The sequence below is a fragment of the Zootoca vivipara genome, chromosome Z1 (assembly GCF_965207765.1).
Source record: "Zootoca vivipara chromosome Z1, rZooViv2.hap1.1, whole genome shotgun sequence".
NCBI classification, from domain to species: Eukaryota; Metazoa; Chordata; class Lepidosauria; order Squamata; family Lacertidae; genus Zootoca; species Zootoca vivipara.
In genome coordinates, this window is record NC_142583.1 from 68,168,326 (window position 1) to 68,184,300 (window position 15,975).

The window sequence follows — 15,975 nt, forward strand, 5'->3', positions numbered from 1 at the left end:
GCATAGGGAAAATTAAATAGACAGCCCAACTTTGCACTAGATATTTTGACATTCATGGACATCAAAGGGCCCAGATTGCCTCCAAATGGAAGTCCTGTTGAATCTGGCAGGAACCAAAGTCAGATGGAGAGCCTATCTCTGCACTGCTGCTCCTTCTCCATCACCACACAGATCCTTCATGAATGCAGCATCAGAGAGAAAGAAGGTACCGGTAGCAGGTCCTTCCTACCCTTCTAGCATTGTAACGGCTCCAGCACTGGTGCAGGAAATAGTCTGGACTAGCAGTCTTTTAGTTAGTACCTGAAAGAACCAACAGCTGCTACAACCTTACCCTGTAGAGCATCTTTAAGCCTCATGTTTGAAGCAGGCTAGAGATCAGGGGAGGGAAAACCATGTTCAGGTGAATGGCCACATTCCCTTCTGAAGGCCACAGGCCAGGGGTGGACAGGATCAAATGCAACCACTGTAAAATTGTCTCTGAACAGTAAGCTACTTCCGACATACTGCATGCACATGCCCTCCATCCAGACCAGCCAGTGGCAGTATCAGTGCTCAAGGACACATTCCTGCCAGGCGAAATCACTCGACAAAGGATGATAAGAGGAGAAGAGGTATTGCTGGAGAGGGGACAAGGCTTGGGAGAGTACCTTGGGCCAGTGAGAGAAGCATAGAGGGCTGCATTTGTCATCGTGCTCCCAGGCTCTAGAAAAAGTTAAGGTAGTATCTTTGGGTACAGTACTTTGTGGTAGAATTATCAGAGGGCATTTTCTGAAGGATTGTGAACAAATGTCCCTATTCTTTTCAGGCAATGCTACCCAGGAAGAAGAGGCATTTGCTGCCCTATGTGTTTACAGTGACAGATGAAAAAAATAGATATTGACAAAACAGCCCCAAGTCCTCATTACTGTGTGTGCTCCTGATCCTTGACTTCAGCACTGGAGCTGCTAAACAGAACGGAGATCCCATCTTTCTGATGGCAATTTGCTGCTTGTTTAATAATATCTCTTTGTGAGGAACAGGATAACAAATAATTAATTTCTTAAAGGTCACTGGGGAGATTGGCAGATGGAAAGATAGCTTGTTGTTACTGCTTCCATAAAACCAGATTTCAAAGACAGAGAGCTTGTTGACTCCAATAACAAATCTTTGTTATGTAGAGATAAATCCAATAAGCATGATTTTGCAGCTGCACAATGACTGGGGTGCCACCCAATGCCTCCCATTGTATCAGAATGTTAGCTCTAAATGCTCTAAATGCTTGATGTAGGTAGAGTCTCAGATGATCATTCACTTATAGAACCTTACATCCCCCAACCCCACAGGCAAGTGGATTGGGCCCTCCATCTGTCAACCACAGGGGGCTTCCTCTCAGTGCAAGTTGTCCTGCACCGTGTTCCTGTGCCATCAGTGCAAACCAGGTGCTGCATCATCTTCAGATGACCTTATCTCAGCACTCTTCAGTTCATGGCCACGGAGAAGAAGGTCCGCTGCCAGTGCCAATCACCTGTTTGACTTCAAAGGGGGTCCCCACTCAGGTGACTGGCACTGACAGTGATTCTTCCAATGGGTTCACTTTTGATGCCAATCAGCTGATGGACATGGAGAGAGACCCTTTGAAGTCTGCATGCAGCTGATTCCAGCCACATATTTATGTGCCCTACACCTGAAGTTACAAGTGGGCAGGTGGGTGCAGTTTGGAGAATGCAATTCTAATCTGGACTCCCCTAGGCACATGGACCAGAGGTTCCCCACTATTGGTGTACAGCATAATGAATTTGTGGCTCTTATATAGCTAAATCCCCAAAGAACTGGGATGGTAAATTCTATAGTACACTGAATTTATACACTGAATTTAATGCTGTGAATGAGTCCTAAACTAGGATGTCCAACAGCTCTATCACGATCTACCGGTTGGTCGCTGGACATTCCCCTCCCCAAAAAACTCAGCAACTCTGCTGAAGTTTCTCCCAAAAAGCTCAACAACTTCGGGTCTCCCTCCCCAAAAAAGCTCAACAACTTTGGTGAATACAATGGGTAGATCACTGCCAGATTTGATTTTTTTAAATTGTGGGAGTAGATCGCTGTCTCTTGGAAGTTGGACATGCCTATTCTAAACCAATCACCAATATCTGGCATAGTTATGGAGACATCACTGCTGCAGTGCCAGAAGAGTCCCATAGGAGAAAACCAGGGAAGCTTGAAACCCCCTTATAAATATGTTGCCGGTCTTTGCAAAACTCTTAACTTTCCTCTCGATTCCTTAAATTTTGTTGTTAAAATAAAAATTGAGAAATTTGGTTGCAATTTTGCCCAGGAGTGAAATTTAGATGATACCCGCTTAGGATTTTCACTAGTCTGATCAAAAGTATCTGTGGCAGTGCTTGGAACTCCTCAGGTTGTTAATGTAACAAGGGACCTCAGATTTTACCTTAATTAAGATTTGGTGCAACTCTCAGCTGCTGCAAGGGATGCTTTCAACCCCTTCCTAGCTGTCCATAGAAACACAGAGTTGGAAGAGTTGGAAGAGACCCTGATGGTCATCTACAATGCAGGACTATGAAGGTAGCCTGTATGGGGACTAAACTCGCAACCTTGGCATCATCAGCACCACGCTCTAACCAACTGACTGAGGGACTGTCCTCCAGGGAATGAGCACAGAGGCAGCACTGGATGGAATGTTAGTTGGAAAATCCAACCAATGATAGGATCATCACAGCAAACTGTACTTAATAGATATGTGAGCTCCGTTGCCCATTATCCCCTGTTATTCCTATGCATGTTTTTTAAAAAAAGCAGGGTCAGATCTCCAATAAACAGAGTGAGAAAGTAGTATCATAGAGAGCTTCTAGTAGTACTTGAATGTTCCTTCAGCAGCCAACCTAAAATGGGATTTTGACTTCCTTCAGGTATCCCTTAAAGGAGACCCTGCTTGCTTCAATACAGGGGTGGGAGCATGTGCACCCCAGGCCTCTCTATATGGCCTTTGGGACCCCCAGACCCCCTATCCCGAGGCCACACTCTTGAGTGCATTTTATTGCCTGGAACGGTAGCAGTACCTTCTCAGGATGGTAGCAGTACCTTCTCAGGATGAAGGGTAGCTGACCTTATTGTCTTTTCTGGCACTGAAGATCTGGCTCTCTGAACATACTTTGCCTAGCTAAGACAACGAATGGGAGGACAGCCTAAAAAGCTAGAGAAGAAGAGGACCAGTTGCCCAGTCAGCTCAGAAACCATCCAATACGGGGTGCGATTGCAATGCCTGGAGGGAAAAGTTGGAATATGTGGGATGCTGGGGTAGTGACAGACAGGCAACCAGCAGGCAATGAGATGTATACGAAATGATGCTGGGCCCTGGAAGGCTTGTGGTATCCCTGGATAGAAGGCAAGCTCCTCAGTCTGCCCTCCTCACTCAATGCAATGCAACTGCAGAAGTATAGTCTCTTAGGAACCATGTGCTCTCTGCTCTTGTAGGACAACTTGTACCATTAAGAAATTATCAACTTAGTGATTTCCTTTTGTTTCTACTCCCCCTCTCCCCCAGAAGATATAAAACATTAAAGAACCCAAAATAACCGGCAGGAGGGAATCACCCTGCTGCTGTGAATGTGTCTGTCTGTGCCCTAGCCTGCAATGAAAGAGGCTTGTTTTGTTCTGTCTGACAAGCTTCTCTGCAGGAGAAGAGTAAAGAGTCCTGCCAGTTGGCACAACTTCCGTTCAGACTTCAAACTCCCCATCTTTTCCATGCAGCAGAAGGAGAGGCAGCCAGAGCTGTGTGCTGCTGCCTCTGACATGACTGCTCGCTCCTAAGCAATTTGTTCGCAGCCGGGTTTTGTTCCTTGCTTTTCTCGTTGACTGATGTTTGAAAGGGATGCATGGAGGTGTATATGTTTAGTGTACTCAAGGAATAATGTTAAGTGAGAACAACCCAATGTTCACTCCTCTCAAACTGGAAAGAGTATTAGCTGCATGACAAATTGCAGATAAACTTTGCCAGGGATCTTGAAGGCAGAATTTTTTTGAGCACCTTGAACCAATCACCATCACATATCCAAGCAAGATCACACATTTGGGCTCAAGCAGCTCCACCAAAGCAGCTCCGGGTGCCTTAACACTGAAAAACAGCACCTAGCAGCAACACTAGGTGTTGCTTCCCTGTATTTATGTCGTTGGAATATAATTTCATACCTGCCGTTGGCTCAGCTATGAAACTCTCTACAAGAGCAAAATTGGTAGTATTATCTAAAGCAGGGATGGGTCCCCTTTTCACCCCGAGGGCCACATTCCATTCTGGGAAATCTTCCAAGGGCTGCATGACAGTGATGGGTGGGGTCAGAGGGGAAAGGGGTCAGAGCAACAAATGCAAATTTGGCCTTTGTATAGTAAACTACTTTCTACACAAATCGACACACACCTTTTTATCCTTTATCCAGGCAAGCAAAGGGCATTATTAGAATTTGAGGCCACATTCTAGCCAGGCAAAAACACTCAAGGAGGGTTTGAATCAGGGTCAATGATGGACATGGCCTAAGAAGCAAGGGGGGTATCTGGGGAGTGAATATGTTGTGGGGAAAGTCTTGAGGGTACAATAGAAAGTTTTGGGGGCAGTATTCAGCCCCTAGGCCTGAGGTTTCCCCTCCTGAACTAAAAGGAGCAGGCAAGAGGCCATGATGAATCTATCATGCTTAGCTGACAAATCACTTTTAGCAGCCAACCAATAATATTTGTATAATACTTAGAAACAGAGAGGAAGTGTGAGGGGGTGGGGATTCCACCATTTGGACGAGACAGTTTGCTAAAGGTTAGAAGTGAGCTTTTGAGTCACATAGCTTCAGCGGCAAAAGAAATCAGTACTAAGATGGGAGACAAAAGTCAAGACACTTTCAATTATCCTTGCAACGCCTCAAATTATGCAAAAATCCACCCCCCATTCAAATTCTTCAAACACAGTAGAATAAATTATGCAGAACAAGCCAACATATTCATTGTTTTATAATTTATTCAAATTAGAATCGGGTCTCATTTTCCAAATGTTCTACTTCTGATGGTTTTCTAAGCAATGGGCTGATCTGCTGGTTCCTATCACTTATGTTCAGCTTCAGCTGCTGCCCCCGACCTTTTGAAATGGCAATGTTACACGATATGCATTTAAAAAATAAAAATAATAAGGGGTGGGGGAGGATGGCCCAGAATATATCCAGCCTAGCTCTAAGCTCCCTAAAGTTTAGATCTGTTAAAGTTTAGATCTGTTACAGCTAATCTGATGCTATTATTCTGTGTTAAAAGTGGGTGGTCCTCCCTTCTTTAGTTCACATCAGACTGCTTTGGAACAGAGTTGTTCATTTTTTTAAAAAAAAAGGAAAGAAAGAATGAAATTTGGATCAATTCAAATTTGAGCTAACTTTACCTCTCTGAGCCCAAGGCCCTGCCCCTCTCAATGGGTACCCACCTGTTACCCAATCCTTTCCATTCTAAAAACAAACTAACTTAATCTTTGCTTACCAGGCTGGCAGAGGTAAGCCACCATAAGGAAGGGAATGGGGTCTCTTCTTTTCCTCTCTGGCACCTAGGCAAAAGGCTCTGCTAGCCCCCGAGAAATGTAATTTCACCCAAGGATGACCACAATGTCTCTACAGTGGCACCTCTGGTTACGAACTTAATTCATTCCGGAGGTCCGCTCTTAACCTGAAAGCGTTCTTAACCTGAGGTACCACTTTAGATAATGGGGCCTCCCGCTGCTGCCATGCCGTCGGCATGCGATTTCCGTTCTCATCCTGAGGCAAAGTTTTTAACCAGAGGTACTACTTCCGGACTAGCGGAGTCTGTAACCCAAAGTGTTTGTAACCCAGGGTGTTTGTAACCCGAGGTACTCTAAGCAGCATTTTTACTTTTTCAGGTTCATATCACCATCACTAATTTTATTTTATTGTTTTTGGCTGCTTGCGTAGCTTTGTGATCTGCATCAAAAACTGATAAGCCAAAGGGGAAAATAGTAATATTTTAAAAAAATAAAAAATAAATGGGGGACGGGAATCAGATAATAGACAAGAGACATTTGCAAATCCATGCTTCTGCCAGACTCCCTTGCTCCTACTTTGGAAGCTTGCAGTTTCAGAAGCAAAGAGTCCACACTGAGACGTGCGAGGAGATGCTTGCCAAAATAGGACACATCTCTCTTGGTCTATTATTGGCTCAGCAGCTGGCTATCCAGTATGGAAGCTTTCCTTAAAATAAATAATAAAAAAAGCTCAGCGAACAAAAAGTACCTGTCTTCGTAGATCTCTTGTTTTCTTGGTCATCTTGTCAATTGCTATGTTAAGTGGGTCTCCTTTCTCCTTCCTTCCAGTCTGTTCAAAAGATAAAGTACAATTAAAAAATTAATTAGGTAAAACACAATGAAAAAAAATACATTAGGAACTTCAGCTTGCATAAAATATCACTCCCTTCCAGCAGCAGCCACTCCAGTATACACAAAAAGATTTGATCACATATGGGAGCCCAGCTGGATCAAGCTAAAGATCCATCTAGTCTAGCCTCCTGCTCCCACAGTGGTCAACAAGATGCCCATTGGAAGTCTGCAAGCAGCATTCAAGTGAAACAGCACTCTCCCTAATGGCATTTCCCAGCTACACATATTCAGATTACTTTGATGGTGGAGGGAGAACAAAGCCATCACAACTAGCAGCCATCTCTGCCCTCCACCGAAGTTGAAATCTGTCTACCCAGGAGCACACAAATGCATCAGAATGAATGTGGTGTGCTAGATTTTAGGAAACACAGTCCAGGAATGGGAGTGTTCAGCTTTTTGAGTGGTCCTCATTAGTATCAGATATAAGAACAAATGCCATGTATTTAGCAGCAAAACAAGTTTGGGACTATAGAGGTGTGTTCTGTTGGGGGACTTTATTCCAACACCTATCTTAGCTGCCTGCACTCCTTTGGGACAGACCTTGATAAAAACAAGAGTGACCTTGCAACTGCAAAACCCAAAGGTCTCCAATGCATCCTCCTTGACATTTGATAAAACTCTGGCCATAATTTCTTGCCAGATCCTTCATTCTGTAGATGCCCATGACTCCACTGTCAGCTGGTACTTCTCCTACACATCAGATTATTTGTACACATATAATACCCTTTTCCTTTTCAGCTCCTTCATTTCACCTCTATTCCTCTCTCTCTCTCTCTCTCTCTCTCTCTCTCTCTCTCTCTCTCTCTCTCTCTCTCTCTCTCTCTCTCTCTCTCTCTCTCTCCTGCACTCTACATGGGTGACATAGCACATCACCCAATCTCAGACCTCCCCACCCTCCACCCAGCCTCCAGCTACCTGGCTGACAAGTCTGCTTGGATGTCTTCTTGCTGTGCCTTGCATAGCCCCCATTTTGTTTAATGGGGAAACATCCTGGCCTGTAGGACTGTGCCCTCCCTCTTTATACTGCTTGTTTCTGTCTCATCGCCAATCGGGAGTTATTTCCTATATTAAGTTTTTCAACTCCAATATTAAGGGGATAACTGCTGAGTGCAGCAGATTACTTTAAAACAAATCATAAAAGGATGAAGAGGGGAGATTAAGGTGACTCGGTAGATCGCACCGAAGTTTTGTGCTAATGCATTATATCCCTGTACTGTAGCCTTTGCTCTAGGAAAAAAAAATCTGGCAATACTCCTCACTATAAAACGAATATTAAGAGCTTCTAATCTCCATCCTGCCAGGCAGCAGGGATGTTAAAACATGATAATAAGCAGCAAAACAGCTTGAGGACAGAAGGAAAATGTTCCTTATGACGGTAACAAGGCTCACATTGGCAGACATTAGGTGCAGGATAAAGGCAACTTCCACTTAAAACATTTTCCCCCTTGCAGGAAGTCTCAACACAAAAAGATCCTCAATTCAAGTTTGATTTTTTAAAAAAGGAAGTTGGGAGGGTGGAAACTATTTTATAGTTCACAGTCAAATAATAATAATAAAAAAACAGCAAAGAGGATAGCTTTAAATGCCTAAGGGAGGGAAAGCTTTAAATGATTTCAGGGTATGTGCTATCTTGCTTTTGAGAAGAAGCTTGTCTCTTTAAATATTGGTTAATCTCTTATCACATATTTTATAAAAACAACCACCACCAAGAACTGCACAATTTGAATCTTAGTGCTGCCTTCTATTCTCTGAAAACTAGAATAGTCAGAGGTTACTATGAACTCCACACAAAAAAACGAATGTATTTTCTAATAGTGCAGGAAACATAGCCATGAGTGGGTGGCCACACTTGGAAATTGCAAGAGACAAAGTCTGACTTTCTGCAGTGAGCACAAGGCTACATCGGAGAATCTGAGCAAACTGTTGCAGACAACTCCAACACCCAGACCTCATTAACAACACATATACTTGCAGAAGTATTTGAAAATAAAACAATGGATACACTATAGCAGCTGGTATTGTGCAATGCTTCCGACAACAGACGAGCATGTGAATATATGAAGACTATCGTTCCATCAAACTCAGTATTGTCTATGCTGGCTGGCAGTGGCTTTTTAAGCTTTCAGATGGGGCCTTTCCCCAGTCCTCTTCTGGAGATGTCAGGGACTGGACTGAGTAACTTCTGCATTTGCAGTAGAAAACTAAGCTACAGCACCTCCCCTCTCTTCTGACCTTTAAAGCCCTAAACGGCCTTGGTCCTGTATACCTGAAGGAGCGTCTCCACCCCCATCGTTCAGCCCAGACACTGAGATCCAGCGCCGAGGGCCTTCTGGTGGTTCTCTCATTGCGAGAAGTGAGGTTACAGGGAACCAAACATAGGGCCTTCTCGGTAGTGGTACCCGCCCTGTGGAACGTCCTCCCATCAGATGTCAAGGAAATAAGCAACTATTTTACTTTTAAAAGACAACTGAAGGCGGCCCTGTTTAGGGAAGTTTTTAATGTTTGATGCTGTATTGTTTTTAATATTTGGTTGGAAGCCGCCCAGAGTGGCTGGGTATAAATAATAAATTATATTATTATTATTATTATTATTATTATTATTATTATTATTATTATTATTATTATTACTACAGTGGAACCTTGGTTTATGAACACCTCGGTTTATGAATTTTCGGTTTACGAACACCACAGACCCATCTGGAATGGATTAATTCACTTTCCATTACTTTCAATGGGAAAGTTCGCTTCAGTTTATGAACACTTCAGTTTATGAACAGACTTCCGGAACCAATTGTGTTCATAAACCAAGGTACCATCGTATTATTAATAATTATTATTATTATTATTATTATTATTATTATTATTATTCAGAATTACCATGTGTTCACATATACTGCTAGTATAATCCACTCTATTATTATTATTGTTAGTAGTAGTAGTAGTAGTAGTAGTAGTAGTAGTACCGGTAGTATTCAGCCCATCTATTCTGGCTGCCCCAGCCATTCTGGATGGCTCACAACCAGAGCTTTTTTCCAGCTGGAACACAGTTCCGGCACCTTTCAGGTGGGCGCCATTGTGAGCCCCACAGCAGGGAGGAGGAGAGGATGGAGAGTTCCAGCACCCTTTTTTCAAGAAAAATAGCCCTGCTCACAACAAATTGATATTTTAAACAGTAAAACATGAACCATTAAAAACTATTCTATATGGGGATGCCTGTCTTCTAAAAGTCAGATAACTGTTTATTTCCTTGACATCTGACGGGAGGGCGCTTCACAGGGCGGGCACCACTACCAAGAAGGCTCTCTGCCTGGTTCCCTGCAGCTTCACTTCTCACAGTGAGGGAACCAACAGAAGGTCCTAGGACAGGGTCCCCAAACTAAGGCCCGGGGGCTGGATGCGGCCCAATCGCCTTCTAAATCTGGCCCATGGACAGTCCAGGAATCAGCATGTTTTTACATGAGTAGAAAGTGTCCTTTTATTTAAATGCATCTCTGGGTTATTTGTGGGGCCTGCCTGGTGTTTTTACATGAGTAGAAAGTGTCCTTTTATTTAAAATGCATCTCTGGGTTATTTGTGGGGCATAGGAATTTGTTCATTTCCCCCCCCCAAAAAAAAAAATCTAGTCCGGCCCCCCACAAGGTCTGTGGGACAGTGGACCGGCCCCCTGCTGAAAAAGTTTGCTGACCCCTGTCCTAGGAGCTGGATCTCAGTGTCCAGACGATGGGGGTGGAGATGCTCCTTCTGGTATACTGGACTGAGGCCATGTAGGTCTTGAAAAGTCAGCACCCACACTTGAATTGCACTCAGAAATGTACTGGGAACCAATGCAGATCTTTTAGAACTGATGTTACATGGCCCTGGTGGATACTCCCAGTCACCAGTCTGGCAGCCGCATTCTGGAGCACATTGCACACAGAGCACATTGCACAGTAGTCCAAGTGGGAGATAACCAGAGCAAAACAACTGCACCTTCCAGAAACTCTCGGCAGGATCTTCCCCTGCACCCAAACATGAGGGTGTTATGACAGGTTAGCTTGAGAGATTGGAAAAGCCACCTTCCCACAAGAGTGGAAGAAGGAAACTGGGCACTCAGTATTTATCTGTATACTCCCCATCTAGACACAAAAATTAGAGCTGGGTATTGCTATAATGTGAACAAACAACATTATAAGCTGGTTTGGTTCTTTTGTTTTGTTTTTGTTTTTAATGTTTATTGTAATGATATGTTCATTGTATCATTAAAGGTCTTTTAACACTAACATGATGTTCTCTTTCATCTGGTAATGGGTACAATCAACACAAACACACACACAGAAGGGCAGCCATCCTGCATAACTATTAATAGATCAAATTGCCCCCAGAGTATAACCTGGCACTCAATTGTACTCTTTCTTAATATGTAGGGAAATTAAATGTGTGAGAGAGTTTGGCGTGGGAAAGAAACCCCTCTACTTGAACCTATGATCCAGGTATCCGGAAAGGAAGACATCCAGAGAACTAGAATACATATAGTTTAGATAGTTTAAAGGGGGGGCAGGTGATGGATCATAGCTGCTGACAGCTTTTTTTGTATGCCATCTGTTGTATGCTGGAAATATATGTGTTTATTAAAGTATACTTAGTGTATCTAAGTCTTTAACATTTCAGCATCATAGGGTTGTCATATTTCAAAAAGTGACAATCCTGAGCTGAGTTGTTGAGCCTCTTATCTTTTTCTTTGTTGATCTTGTTTCTTAGTTTTGCCCAAAGTTATTGACCCCCCCCTTTTTTTGCAAAATCTAAAAAAAAAGGAGAGCAAAGTTTTTGAGCTATTTTTAAGGTCATTAGTGATAATCTACACTTGCATATGTCTGGATTTTCCCAGACTTTTAACACTGTTTCCAACAACCAAATCCCATCTACGTCTGGTAAATTCCTACGTATCAAAATTGTGAATTTGGAATGAAATTCCTAGAGGCTATTACAAATTCCTAGAGGCTATTACAAATTCCTAGAGGCTATTACACTCCCCAGTGCTGCAGTCAAAAGCATACACTGACATAAATTAATTTGGCTCCATAAACTAGAGAACAAATGCTAGTCATTCTCTGTGTGTATGTGTGGCTCACATACACACACACCTCTAAAACAAAAACAGAAAAACTAGGGGCATCAGTCAAACATGAATCTAGTCCTGATTTAATTGGAATCTGTAACAAGTGCATTCAGAATTGCAACCTTTGCAAGAGCACCATTTACTAACTAAAAGAATGGTGGCAGCAAAAGCTGTACAGGAAAAGTACATGTCACTCAAGTTTACTGCTGTACCAAAGTGCCATCGTGCTTCTAGTAACGAAAGTGAGATGAAGGGAGCCTTAGAATTAAGGGGTTTTAAAGAAACAAGGCCCCCCTTTTCCTGTACAAGAAGCACCAGCCACAAATATAAGGCAATTTACAATGCATCAATTCATAACACAGACATATTCCTGCTTTTTCAAATAGCTCTGCAAAAACAAAACAAAAACAAGGGCCATTGTTTTCCAACAATGAAATGCTCCCTCATAGAGTCTGTGCAACTGATATACAAGTGAAAGCTAAAACTGCTCCGGCAGCTTACCTACTAACATATTATTACCCATTGTATGTCCAAAACATCCCGGTGCCATTTACACAGTAATTTATCCAGGAAGAGACAGCCAGACAGATTATCTATCGATCTAACAGCTATAGTGCCTTAATGTACATTTCTTCCATCCCTCTCTTTCTCTCTTCACTCCCTCCCACCCATGGTCAGATCATCAAGCAAGGAAGATGGCACCATAATTCACAGCTCATTCAGAACTTCAATATCACACTCTTTTATTAAGGCATGCATTACTATTTGGGGATGATGACCCTAAAATGATTCCCAGTATTTCCTTCCTACTAGAAAACATCATTCTTTTAAAGGAATTCTCCTTAATATCTCAGAACTGGTAGGCAGAAATGTAATAGTAAAAGGAAGTAAAACCCAGTCACAGGAACATTTGATAGACATAGCAATTTTATTTCTCCAGGAAGGACCAATAATTATATGTGCCACCACATTCCTCCTCCTTTTGACTTCTCTTACCCCATCTGCTTCCTCCCTCCCAAATGGCCCAAGGATGGATGGGCACTCTGTGTTCTAGCAGTCATATGTAACTAGGGCAGGTGGCCACATCAACAAGGATTACCAGAGAGAGCTCTTGGAGTGAATGCGTCTTTTGATAGAGAATGTGCGATGGGACCTTGTCCACAAATTAAGAGACCTGTAATTGGTTTTGCTGGGTCAACACACTCACTGTGAGTCAAGGCTGGTTCATGCTATCCATATCCACTTTCAGTATCCAGTGATGATGATGTCTGTGTGTGTGTGTGTGTGTGTGTGTGTGTGTGTGAATGAGTAATCACAAAGAGTTCCACATGTAATACTTTCATGCCTTCTTACACTGTCTCTCAGGAAATAACATTCAATGAAGTCAATTCACATAAAGAACTGCTGATCATTGAGAAATACAGTGGTGCCTCACAAGATGAATTTAATTCATTCTGCGAGTCAATTTGTTTTGCGAAAAATTCATCTTGCGAATCGCGGTTTCCCATAGGGATGCATTGGAATTTCTTTTTTTGCCCATAGGAACACATTAATTAAATTTCAATGCATTCCTATGGGAAACCGTGATTCACAAGATGAATTTTTCACAAAACGAATTCGTCTTGCGTGTCACCATCAGACCGCAAGATGCATTCGCCTTGCAAAAAATTAGTCTTGCAGGGCATTCGTCTTGCGAGGTACCACCGTAACCAAAATTCTGCAGCTAGACTGCTGATGGGGACAGACTATAATTCCAGTGCTCAAGAGCTTATACTGACTTCTCATATGCTACCGGATCAGGTTTAGGTTGTTGTATCAATTAACAAGGCCCTTAACAACTTGGGCCTGGAATACCTCAGGGACAACCTGATCCCTTATATCCCTGCTCAGTCACTGAGTTCTTCTGTGGAGTCACAGCCAGTAGTCCTCAGCAGATGTGTGGCTTGTATCTACTAAGGGCCATGCATTCAGTACTGCGGACTCAATTTTATGGAATTCCCTTCCAGTTGAGATCAGATAGGTCCATTCCCTGTTCAACTTCCAGCAACTACTGAAGACTTATTATTATCCCAACTAGCATTATAACTGAATTGTGATTTTATATCTTTAACAGATCTTTATTTGCATTATATCAAGAATATTGTACACCATACACAGAGAATTGCAATTATGCAGTGTATAAATGGTCAAAACTGCTCAGTCGATACAGCATGATGTTCTTAATCTCAGGGTCGTGAGTTCAAGCCCCACATTGGGCAAGAGATTCCTGCATTGCAGGGGGTTGGACTAGATGACCATCATTGTCCCTTTCAACTCAATAATTCTATGATTCTAAATACTGAAATGAGATGCAGTGACATCAAGAGGCATACATGCATGGATGGACCAAGTCTTTGGCTGATCTAAAGCCCTGAATGTCACATGCTGACTGGGTTGTGAGAATCATTCCTAAGGGATGACTCACTCCAGCTGTGGCTATAAAGGATCCCTGATACAAATCTATGCCAGCACACTTATTTTCAGTAGCAAGCCACACACATATAACATAACTAGAAGGTGATGATTCATTTGACTTTTCAGTTGCTGACTGCAAAGAAGTCTCTAAGAAACTTGCAGAAAGGTTAAGCGCCAAGACGACATATTCATATAAAAACAATACATTTCAATTGAAATAAATTTTTAAAATCTATTTTTTTATATATAAAAAAATGGGCTCTAAGATGCTACTGGACATTTTTAAAATTTATTTCGACTGTGTCAGACCAACACAGCTACCTACCTGAATTTAGAATACATTTCAATGACATCATTCCAATAGCTCACAAAGAAACCCGGCAGAAAACAAAACAAACAAAATCAATAAAAATGATATTTCATCCTAAAGGCCATCAGCCAATTTGTCATAATCCGTCAAACTCCTGAGAAGAGAGATTTAGCCTAGCACCAAATGGGTATCAATGGTAGTGCCAGACAGACCTAACTGGGGGAAACATTAAATGGTCCTCCTCCCTCAGAGGGGGAACCCAGAAAAAGTTTTGGGCAGGTTCACATTGGTTGGAGTCTCAGTAGGTATTGGGGTCCTGAGCTGTAAAGGAGTTTAAATATTTAAGTCAGCATTTTGAATTGGGCCCAGAAATGTACAGCCAGTGCAGCAGTGCCAAGATATTTGCCAAGAGCAGAAGAACCACCATGCAACACAGTAACTGATTCGAGGTCAGTTGGGTCTACAGAGCACTGAGCTGACACTGTCAAGACTGCCATAGGTCAAAATATGGGATATTCAGGTCCACATTCTTTGATACTTTTTGAGCTGTCTGGAAAATATGTATGCAAAGAACAATTGGGTGGGTGACAAAGAAGCATATATACATATGGAGTTTGGTCAATCTACTATAGTATTAGTTACTTGAAATAGTAATCACTCTCCAATATCTCAACTGAAGCTCTTTCTCAGCCTTGCAATCTGGAGAGGATAGGGACTGGACATAGGCTCATCTTCATTCACAGCATATCCTCTGTCAATGTACTATAATCAGGTACAGTTATGTTTGCAGAACAAGAAGGATGAAGAAAATTCCATCAATTAAAGTAACATTTTTCCACCCATTAACTTGTGATGGCTACAATTGTTAGATTTAATAAATACACATATCCTTGGGATTACACATACACTAGAGTGCATTCACAGTGCAACTCAAACAGGTGGCTTAGAGGCCACAAATAATCTTTTTTTTTTTTTTTTTTTGGGAGAAACAATAGAAGTCTCAAGGACACTTTAGATTGTAGCCAAAGAGCTATCTAAATTTGCATCAAAACTCTTAGAATAATCCACATTTCAAAGATCTATCAGTGATCTTCACTTTTACTTCAGGAAATGATGCACTATTTCAATTCTAAATGAGTAAAAAAATACACCCACTTTATTACATCCGAAGAAAACAGGTGCCTCCAATTTAACACAGGCATATGTTTTTGTGCAAGGAGATTTTATCAGGAGGTAGTAGACTCATCCTCCTACAGAGCACTTAAAAATTAACATGAGAGCACAGATGAACACACAAACACACACACACACACACACACACACACACACACGAGCAAGAGAAATACAGATAGAGGGGGGGGAGATTTAAATAAATAGATATGATCTTGGAGCCAATGATGACATCAAGAGAATGGGACAAGTTTGGAAATGGGCACACATGTACTGATGGATAGATGAGACATCTGAAAGTATTTCCATACTGGTGAACTAAGATAAGAATCAAAGCCAATTTTGGTAATGATTTCTAATGCTTTCAGAATTATTTCAAATGCATCAGAACTAACTACCTTCAAACTTCTGTTTTCCCAAACGCACACAGCTTGTCCTCCCACTCCTTCCTGACTGCAGGAAAAAAAACTTTCGATAGCAAAATGAAATTTCTCTAGTTGGGTTTCCTGCTCCCTTCTATGGACAAGTGTGCCAAAGAAA

At 42.1% G+C, this 15,975-nt stretch overlaps 1 protein-coding gene across 4 annotated transcripts in view; it reads right to left on the minus strand.

Annotated features, from left to right (window-relative positions):
• Positions 1-15,975, minus strand: part of CTNNA2 (catenin alpha 2) — a 512,597-nt gene that overhangs the window by 141,658 nt on the left and 354,964 nt on the right. For all 4 annotated transcript variants that reach the window (XM_035103046.3, XM_088660663.1, XM_035103044.3 and 1 more), the window contains one exon: positions 6,264-6,344. In XM_035103046.3, coding sequence (XP_034958937.1) covers positions 6,264-6,344 — 81 coding nt within the window. The remainder of the gene's footprint in view (positions 1-6,263; positions 6,345-15,975) is intronic.